Genomic DNA, 11,092 nt, shown 5'->3' on the forward strand with positions numbered 1-11,092 from the left:
ACTCTTGCATCTTTGCCGAGCACTGAAAGCTGCAAAATAATAATTTAAATTATTAATATTTTCGATTCCTTACACATATATAATAAGTATCTGCTTATTATCGTTGTAAAAAAAACTTAGCATTTTCCGCTTTAAGAATCTCATAAAATTAGACATTGCCTTTATTTCAAATTTCGCGCACTGCAGCAGCCTTTGGCAGGCTTGAATTTGTTGCGAAAGAGGAGAGAGAGAGAGGAAAATGGGTGCTGCCAGATTGCAGGCTGAGCAAAGTTGTAGTTTGTGGCTACTCTTGACACACGCTACATCGATTGCAAGCGATTACGTTTACGACTTGCGATTTACCAATTTATCAATTTTTAATTAATTTTAAATAAGTTTATTATATTAAAGTTTATTATATTTTAATTTTAATTAATTTTAAATAAGTTTATTATATTAAAGTTTATTATATTAAACTTATTTAAAATTAATTAGAAATTGATAAATTGGTAAATTGCAAGTCGTAATTGTAATCGAGTGATGTATTAGTTCAGTGAGGCATTAATAACGTAGTCTGCAGTGATAAGCGCATTGATTTAAGAAAACCGAAAGTTGTTCATAGTTTCGCGTGTGTAATTTTTGATACCCTGAGCCCATTGAAAATGGGCAACAATCAACTTTTATAAAAGAGTACATGGGCTCAGGGTATCCTACTGTCGAGCGTGCTCGACTGTAGCCGCACCTCACCGCGAGCGAAGCGAGCCGTGGGTAGGCGAGCGAAGCGAGCATTATTAGTTTTTGCCATAGTAAGTACGGGGTCTCCGACAGTCGAGTATGCTCGACTGTAGCACCGGACGACTAGTTTTTTAAATATGAAAGAAATTTAACAAATTAATTTACATATTTTATTATCTGTTTGCATTAATGATAGTTATAATAACATGTCAAAAAATGGCAATTCCAAAAATTTCTGATATCCCACAAAAAAAAACCTCTACACGAGGTAAAAGTCGAAAGTGACGAAAGCGTTTTTCAGCCGCAAAATTTCTGATACCCAATTTTGTGACGAAAAAATAAAGTGTAATATAAAAATTAAAAAAAAAAAAAGTAATAGTTAATAAAAAAAAACACGAAAATTTACATTCGGCACTGCGTAAAATGTAATTATTATGTTCGTGGTAGCTCACCCATTTTGCACACAGTGAAGAATGCCAATTTTCGTGTTTTTATACCCTGATCCCATTGAAAACGGGCAAAAAAAGGTATAATAAGTTTGATAGAATGTATGTAACAGGCAGAAGGGGGCGTGACAGACCCCCCAAAGTATATGTATTCTTGATCAGGATCAACAGCCGAGTCGATTGTGCCATGTCCGTCCGTCCGTCTGTTTGAACGCGTCGATCTCAGAAACCATAAAAGCTAGACTCTTCAAACTTGGTATTTGAATCCTGGATACCATAGGCAAACAAACAAAAAACTTTTTCATACTAAAACTTCATTTTCAATGTATGGTTCCTATAACAGCTATATGATATAGTGGTCCGATTTAAACCAACTTTGGTGAGGATATATAAACCCAAGTTAAATGCATATTGTATAAGTTTGGTTTAAATATCTCATAAAACAAAAAAGTTTTGTTTTGCAAAGAAAATTAAAACCGAAGTTTAGAATTTTTTCAAGTTTTTCTTGATTTTGAAAGTAAAAAAAGCTTAAAAAAAAGTTAAATAAAAACAAAATTTTCTTAATTCAAAAATAATTATATCTTAAACTACTGGTTTAAGTCATAGACTGTTTATGGATGAATTACAGATATATTCATTCTCTTTAAGGAAAAGTAAAGCTTTTAAAAATCAGCTTTGCCATTCTTGGGTAATGATGACAAAAGTGAGCGTAAAAAAAAAAATGTTTTTCGTCGTTTGGGGCCCCACATCAATCCAAAAAAGTGGGTTTGGTTCAATTCAGAAGAAAAAGACCAAATTTGTTGCCTAGTGTAATCAGTCACTAAGTGTACACAAAGGCTTCTTGTAAATCAAAACGAATAAACTCTGTAGACTTAGACTTTGAAACTCAAAGAAAGCCGTCGCTCTGTTTATTAAAGTCCAATGGACTTCAATAGATAAAAATTTAAAATGCCAGCTAAATCACCCCAGAAAAGGTGAATAGTCAGGTGCCTATTGAATTATTACATTGGTAACTGATGCAACCACGCAACCCATAGTTATGATAATGTAATTATCTAGAAAATATATATGAAGTAATTATGTCAGTTTAACTGAAATAAAAAAAAACTTTTGTTCATGTTCAGTTCGTAAATATCGTGGGAAAATCAGTTGTTCTAGTTCATGTGCATTTAATAATATAACAATTTAATTATTTATGCGAGACTTTATTTAATAACATATTAATACTTTCATATTATAACTGCAATGACATGAAACTAAATCATATAAAAAGGAAGTTTCCAATAGTTTAGTCAACAGAAGAACAGAACCCGTCGGAAGGCGATATGGCTATCGACAGCCGGAATTTCTTCAGAAGTCACTGCGCTGTCTGGAAAATACTTGGTCTTACTCATGACCAGGTGACTTGGAAGAAACTATACATTTCCGTCACAATCGTGTTCCACCTTTTAATAACTATTGGCTATCCACTGCATTTGGGCATGTCGGTATTTCGCAATGGCAACCTCACAGATGATATTAAAAGCGTTACGTTTATTGCCACTTACGGCGCCTGCTCCCTGAAGTTTATCATATACGCCTACAACTTTGACAAACTCAGGAGAATGAAAGAACTGCTGATGCTACTGGACTTGCGAGTAAAAAGGCCGTTAGAGATGGACATTTACAACACGTTGAGATCTCAGATTCGTGCAATTCTTTATATGTTTACTGGCTTGTGGGTGACCTGTGCAATGTCGGCTGAGTTGGCCTTTATACTGCAGGATGGATGCGAACTCATGTACCCTGCCTGGTTTCCATTCGATTGGCGAAATTCCTCGCGTAACTTTTATCTTGCCAACTTGTATCAAATCTTTGGCTCGTGCTACCAATTAATGCAAAACTATGTGAACGATTGTTTTCCCATCATTATGTTGTGCATTATATCAGCCCACATAAAGATGCTCTACATTCGATTCGAGCAAATCGGAGTCGATGAGTCAGAGGATGTTGTTTTGGAATCTCAACTGGAGGCTTGTATAACGGATCACAAACGGTTGCTTGAGTAGGTAGAATTTTATTCGTAATTGCAATTGCACATTTTAAATTGAAATCTTTAAAGACTTTTTCAGACCATGGAGTCCTTCATGTCCTTGCCTATCCTCATCCAAATTGTTGTCAGCGCCTTGAATGTCTGCGTTAGCATTGCTGGTGTGCTCTTTTTTGTAACTGAGCCTATGTCACGTACATATCTAGTGTTTTACGCAATAGCAATGCCCATACAGATCTTTCCCACCTGCTACTACGGAACAGACAATGAGCTTTGGTTTGGGAAACTTCACTACGCAGTGTTTAGCTGCAATTGGATCAAACAGAGTCGAAACTTCAAGAAAAAACTTATGCTGTTTGTGGAATGTTCTCTGAAGCAGAAAACAGCCATGGCGGGTGGAATGGTACGCATTCATGTGGATACCTTTTTTTCTACGCTCAAATTTGCCTACTCCCTATTTACAATCATTTTGCGAATGCGAAAGTGAACGAGAACTTAAATAACATCATTAAAACTAACAGAATGCATGATTACGATTAGACGAAAATAATAATTTGTGCAAATGGGAATATTTATCTATAATCTCGTGTTTTCGTATTCCTTAACTTTTTTTTGACCTCGTACTTAAAGTCTATTAAGTTTAGTTTATTTAATTAAAGAGGCGTGGTAGATCCTTTAGAGTATATATTATTATTTTTTTGTAATGGGGAAATTGCACCTGCGACCTATGAGATCTATTGTACCCCCTTCTGAGCTAATAGCTCTTCCATTAGCCCTATCTCCTTGACGAATTCGAGGATTTTGATAGGGTTGAGGTCTTCTATGTACCTTAACTGGATGACATGTTTCCCTTGGATACTTCGTCTGCGTCTAGCCAGGACATATATTGAGGATTCCTCTTCAGTGTCACAGAAGCGGCATGTTCCGTTACTTACTATACCTATGTTGTGAAGGTGACTTCTTAGTCTATAATGCCCGGTCAGCAGACAGGTCAGTATTCTAAATCTATTCTTCCCCATGGGAATCAGTTGTTCGAAGCGCCTCTGGTTATAGTTGCCTATAAGACATCTCGCTTGTCGGAGAACCATGGATAGCTCCTACTCTGACCGTCTTAGATGTTTTTCTTCTGTCCAGAGATGTTCCCGGAACTTGTGTCTGCCTATTCCACAGAACGGTTCAGGACCTATAAAGGGATTATTGGATCCCATTCTCGCCAACTTGTCAACGGATTCATTCCCTGCTATATCATTAAGTCCCGGGATCCACCTGAGGATCAGCCTGATCAGTGATCCCAGTTAATCTAGCTTAGACCGGACCTCCCGGACTACCTTTGACGTCATTCTCGACATGCTAAGTGCATTTATTGCCGCCAGACTATCTGATAGGATAGCAATATCTTCATTGCGATAGTTACGTCTTAGGTTAGGGTCTGCACACCTTAATATTGCACATACCTCAGCCTGGAGTATGCTGGTATATTTCCCTAGAGACTCGTTGTAGGATATCCGAGGGCCTACGACCCCTAGGCCAGTGCCCTGGTGTGTAAGTGATCCATTGGTGTACTACTTAATGGTGTGCGGCTTCATGGGGTGGATTTCTTCTAATGAAGTCCAGTCCCCTTTGCAACTTAGGCTTTTTATCCCTAGCTCCCTATAGTGTCTCGGCAGATCTATTGCTAAGATTGCAGTCTGCTCTTATTCCTTTCTTTGCCATCCTTAGCAAGGTTGCTTTATTTTGTAGTCCAATAATATAATGGAGCGTGAGCTCCATTAGGAATTCAATGGCCGTTGTCGGACAGGTTCGCATTGCCCCCGTCATAAAAACGCAGGCTAGTCTTTGCATCTTTTGCATTTGTTTTTGCACTGTGATCAGACGTGCTCTGTCACCCCAGGCGATTGCTCCGTATGTGAGCATGCATACAGAGCAGGTCGTTCTACCGACACTCCACTGTACCAATTAAAACGCGTCCTTAGCGCTGCAGTTGATAATAAGGAGGTGGCTATCTGTGTCTTCCTATTATAGAGGGTGCTTTTGACAACGCAACACACGATGCAGTCAAGGCTGCCCTCTTTGGGAGGGATCTGGATCACACCACTTGCAGATGGATCTCCTCTCTGCTAAGATCCAGGCAAGCCACAGCAACTATACATGAAAGTACAGTTACAGTAACAACCACAAAAGGATGTCCTCAAGGGGGTGTATAATCTCCACTACTTTGGAGCTTGTTAGTAGATGAGCTGCTCAAAAGACTAGCTAATAGAGAGATACAATGTCAAGGCTACGCTAATGACATTGTTATTATACCGCGAGGCAAATTTGAAGAAGCACTCTGTGACATAGTCCAGCTACGGCTGAAGATGACAAGCGACTGGGTACTCCGCACCCTGCGTGCTTTGCTCTCGAAATTAAAACATGATAAAGAGGAGCACTTCTTATATTTTTCTTGAATAAACTTCTTTTATGCAAATATAAATTACTGTTCTACTTCAATAGTTGAAACACTTGTTAATTAGAACAACCTGGTATTTCGGACTTTCAATTTTTATCTATAAAATATGCTGTTACACGGGCGCCACACTAAATTATTGATTGTGAAATCTGATCATAATAACGTGTTTGCTTTCTCAACATTCGGCAGTTTTTTTAGACCCCGTACTTAAAAAAAGTACAGGGGTCTATTGGGTTTGTTTTACCGAATTTGTGCGTAACAGGCAGAAGGAGGCGTGGCAGACCCCATAAAGTATATATATTCTTGATCAGCATCAATAGCCGAGTCGATATAGCAATGTCCGTCTATCCGTCTGTCTGTCTGTCTGTTTGTATGAACACCTAGATCTCAGAGACTATAAGAGCTAGAGACCCCAAACTTGGTATGTAGGTTCCTCTATATTGCAAGCAGATCAAGTTTATTTCAAAATTTGGCCACGCCCCCTTTATCGCCCACAAATCGAAAAAAAAAATTTCATATCTAAATTATAAGAACAATTTAAAAGCTAGTGACACCAAATTTGGTATGTAGATTCCTCTATTTTGCAGGCAGTTCAAGTTTGTTTCTTTTTTGAATCGGACTACTATGTCATATAGCGCTTATAGGAACAATCGGTCGAAAATCAAGTTTTAGTATGAAAAACTTTTTTGTTTAATGAGATATTGTAGCCAAACTGATACAAAAAGCATATGACTTGGTTTTATATATCCTGTCCAAAGTTGGTTCAAATCGAATCACTATATCATATAGCTGTCATACGACCGATCGAGTGAAAATCAAGTCTTCGTATGAACAACTTTTTTGTTTTTTGAGATATCGTAACCAAACTGATAGAATATACATAAAACTTGGTTTTATATATCCTGTTTAAAGTTGGTTAAATCGGACCACTATATCATATAGCTGTCGTTGGACCGATCAGGCGAAAATCAAGTCTTAGTATACAAATCTTTTATGTTTTATGAGACATTTTTACTAATATGATAGAATATGCATTTAAGTTAACTAAATATTTTTTAGTTTTTTACATTATTAGTTTTTGCCATAGTAAGTACGGGGTCTTCGACAGTCAAGTATGCTCGACTGTAGCACCGGCCGACTAGTTTTCTTTACTTCTGATGGATTAGCAATCAGTAATATTACATTTTTTGAAAGAAAAAAGAACTATTATATTCACGCTGCCAGCTGACCCTGCAATTGGACTTTGGGAAAATCGCCAGATTTGGTGGGAAAAAGCCGGATTTGACGGGAAAATTACAGATATGGCAGAAAAAATTGAGACTTGGCGTGCAAAAGCGAATCTGTGAGTTTGGTTGGAATAACTTAAAAAACACAAAAGTGTTTCATACTCAGTGTTGTCCAACTACGCGTAATTTTTTAATGTCTACACATTGGTGACGACAATGCGTAAACAATGTAGACAAACGGTAAACAATGTAAACAATGCCAACAATGCATAAACAATGTCTACAATAGTATCCTTCATAGGTTTTGCTACGCTGCTGGTTGATTTTTGCTGTTGATATCTTTTTTTAAATGACCTGAAACCCCAGCTAAAAAACAATTAAAAACAAAATGCAATTATCTATAATATTTATATTTTATTAATTTACACGATAGATATAACTTATATTTATATAAAATTATATGTTTCTTAATAATTTTGGTATTCTTAGTTAATATTTCTGTCGCCTTTAATAATGTCGATTGATCCTGTACTTAAAATTATTTTAGAGCTCGACAATATGTTTCAAATGCACTATAATCAGGGGTGACACAGAAAGCAAAACAGCCCGAAAATCTCCTTAAAATCTCCATACATCTCCAACTGAACAAGCGGGCAGAAAAATCAAATGAACAAACTAAATTACTCATAATCACGGACTTACCTCTCTCGATCGCTTCTGTCATTCGACAAAATCGAACTAATTTATAACATGAACAATAAAGTTGGTTAACTACCTAACTTTAATTGAATATAATTCATTTATATTCAACAATTTTATTGTTGACACTGTTTACATTGTTTACACGCTTACAATTTATAGTTGACACTCATTTGTTTACACGTAGGCAATCGTGTAATCTACACGGTGTAGTCTACGCGGCACATCGCTGGCTTCAACAGAGTTTGGTAGCCTAAGTCGACAGATCAGCTTTTGACAAACATTTTCGTTCTTGTTGTTGGATGTCCTATTGACAACATATACTTAAAGAAAATTGAAGACTTCGCCAGCCCACCACTACAATTATACCTACTAAATAATGGTAAAACTTTTGTACGCCCAAATATATATACAAATTGGGTCAACTAATTATTAAAAAAAAAAATAAATAAAAAAAACACCTTATAAAAAAAAATATTACAAAATGTATTAATTTAAAGTATTTTATTTTGCTTGATTTGGGAGCGATTTGGGGTTTCGCTGAATACGATTTGGGATCGTGGTGAGATCGAATTTGGCTTGATTTGGGATTGCGCTGAGAATGATTTGGGATTGTGGTGAGATCGAATTGGGTTTGATTTGGGATTGTGCTGAGAATGATTTGGGATTGTGCTGAGAATGCATGAGAATTAATGCAAGACCAAATTGGGATTGATTTGGGAAGAAATGGGGACTGGCTTAAAATGATTTCGGATTGCTTAAAGAACATTTTGGGTATATCTGAAATCGAATCGGGATAGTTTTAAGAAACAGGTCTGGATTGTTTAAAGATGGTATCAGGTTTGTTTCGATAACGAATTGGGATTGATTTGAGTAAATTATGATTTTATTTTATCCCTATTTTTTTTTTACATATTTTGAGTATGAAGGTTCTCAATATTAGTATTTAAAAGAATAAATATAGTATGAAACACGTTTGAAATGAGAACAAAATGTTTTTGAACTTATCCCAAAAGTACTTAAAAGAGTCTAGAATCAAGTATTTTGGAATTACGGGATAGACGCAATTCTGACATCGATCGTACTTGATTGAAAATTTTTGGGTTGTTTACATTATGTTTTGTGTATTCGAGTTATAGTTAGATAAAGGCTTGCAACAAGACGTTCCCACCAATCGTATGTGTTGGCGTAGGACACGCATCTCTTTTTACTTTTGGGGCTGACCATTTCTATATTAACCATTCTAAATTTCTGAGACCATTCGCAAGATGAGATTATATGTTTATTTATAAACATTTTGCGGTGGGAAATTTTCTTTTTAGTTCCTTCTGATATAATGGACTGTATATATTCAACATTTTGAAATATGGAATTTTTACCTTTAATTTCCCTATTTCGTTTTTTGTCTTAATTTTTAAACATTGGGGATATTAGGAGTGGCAAAATTAATTCTTACTCTACTAGTTGTACTTTTGTATTTTATATATAAAAGTATGAGTAATACAATAACTATGATAATCGTAATTAATATTAGATTTGAATGCTAACTTAAGCAATGAAAGTGTAGACCCTTTAGGCTAATGCCTTCTTTTTTCTGCTGATTTTTGCCATTTTATCCGCATATTGTCTGAATTTAACAATAACATCCTGAATACATACTTTAAGAATACATGATAAATTTAAGAATTTTAAACTTTAATTTTAGAATGGTTTGTTATTTCTAAAATTGTAAAATTGATTTAAGGTCCTCCAAATTGAGGTATTAATTGTTAGCTTTTAGGAAAGCAAAATCATAAATTACTTTACCCATATTTGGAGATATTCGATTGATAGAAAACGGAGACTGCTAAGTTGTCTTGTCCAATTGATGATCGTAAATGGTTCAAATTAATTTGAAGTTTGCTAAATAAACGATGTGCCAATGCTGATGTGATGTGAATCGTTAAAAAATCGTTGCCAAATTCATTGTATGCTTTTCAAGTTCACTGTCCAATTTTGATTTAGTGTTAAAGTCCTGTTTATTAATTCAAATAATCAGAAACAATAAAAAGTGCCTCAAATCTCAATTTAAGTTGCTAAATGATGGGGTCGATTGATTCTAAAAATGGAATTCGATATGTAGCAATTTCTGGTATGTTTTTGCTATCATCTGCAGCCACATTCGTTGTCTGATTTATTTAATTTCAGGCTTAACACCCCAACTTTTTGACAAGTTCAAACTCTTTTTGAAATATCGGCGGCCCTAATATCTAAGCGCCCGGGGCGGTGGCCCCCCATTTCTTTCATGAATTGTTCGGGGTTGATAAGTTGTGGATTTATTCGACCATGATTTAGGTCAATCAGAAGAGCTACTATTGCTGTTTGGCTTTTCTCGCAGTCCTCGATTATCATCATTAATTGTAAAGTTGATACTTGAAAGTTTAATACCATATGTTCTGTCTTCTTCCAAGTTTCCAGGTCTTCAAATAATTTGTTTATATGTTCTTGAACAGTTTGAAATCCAGCAAAATCTTTGGTTTTCTTCATAATGTTAACTGTCGACTCTATGATAGATGTTGATATGATTTTCGTCCCATTTGTATTCCGATTGCCAAATTTGTTGAATATATAACTTTGCTACCACAGTTACAGGTGAGAGCCAACTATATTATGTCAGCAATCACCTCGTCGTTGTTTTCGCAAGGGAAATTGTTCTTTGCTTAATTAACTTATCCTTTCTACCGACTGGTGCTTTTTAGAAAAAGCGACTGACTTTCTATGAGACCCTAAATGCACTCTTAGATGTGTGCATTCCAAATTATGTTAAACCGTCTGGATCTATAAAGCTTCCTTGGTTTACAACTAGACTTTCTTATTTAAAGTATGCTAAATCTAAATATTTTAAAAAATATTAGAAGTCTGGTTCAAGTCTTGAATGGTCTAAGTACACATTAGCCAAGTCGAACTTGGCCAATTTAAACTCACTATGCTACGAGAATTATCAAACTAGTTGCAAAAGACAGTTTTCCCGTGACCCTAAACAATTTTACAAATTTGTTAACTTGAAGCGTAAATCCCCCAGTTTACCTTCCTCTTTTTTTTTGGAATAGATAATGCCAACAACGACTCTGCAGCCACTGAACTATTTGCTAACTTTTTTCAATCCACCTATTCTCCAATCTCCACTTCCAACTCATCTTATCCTTATCTATTTTTCAATCAAACACTATGTTTGCTCACTCTATTTCTTATAACAATATAATCTCTTCTATTAGCTCTTTAAAATCTTCGTTCATTCCTGGGCCAGACAGAATTCCTAGTTGTTTCCATAAGGAATGCTGTTCTTTTTTAGCTGCTCCGTTGCATAAGTTTTTTAGTTATCCATTAAATCTTCAATCTTTCCATATCTTTGGAAAGAATCTTATATCATTCACCCCCACAAAAAAGGTGGTAAGTCTGATATTTCGAACTACAGAGGCATTGCACGGCTTTATTAAGGGTCGGTCCACTACGACCAACTTGCTTGAATTTACCTCCTTGGTAAATGATG

At 35.7% G+C, this 11,092-nt stretch overlaps 1 protein-coding gene across 1 annotated transcript; it reads left to right on the forward strand.

Moving 5' to 3' along the window:
- Positions 1 to 2,485: 2,485 nt before the first annotated feature.
- On the forward strand, positions 2,486 to 3,676 carry LOC117782636 (odorant receptor 59a-like). Its single transcript, XM_034619659.1, has 2 exons — positions 2,486 to 3,204; positions 3,262 to 3,676. Exons 1-2 carry the CDS (start codon positions 2,486 to 2,488, stop codon positions 3,674 to 3,676), a joined length of 1,134 nt encoding a protein of 377 aa, XP_034475550.1.
- Positions 3,677 to 11,092: the final 7,416 nt, after the last annotated feature.

Source organism: Drosophila innubila (assembly GCF_004354385.1).
Source record: "Drosophila innubila isolate TH190305 chromosome 2L unlocalized genomic scaffold, UK_Dinn_1.0 5_B_2L, whole genome shotgun sequence".
Lineage (NCBI taxonomy): Eukaryota > Metazoa > Arthropoda > Insecta > Diptera > Drosophilidae > Drosophila > Drosophila innubila.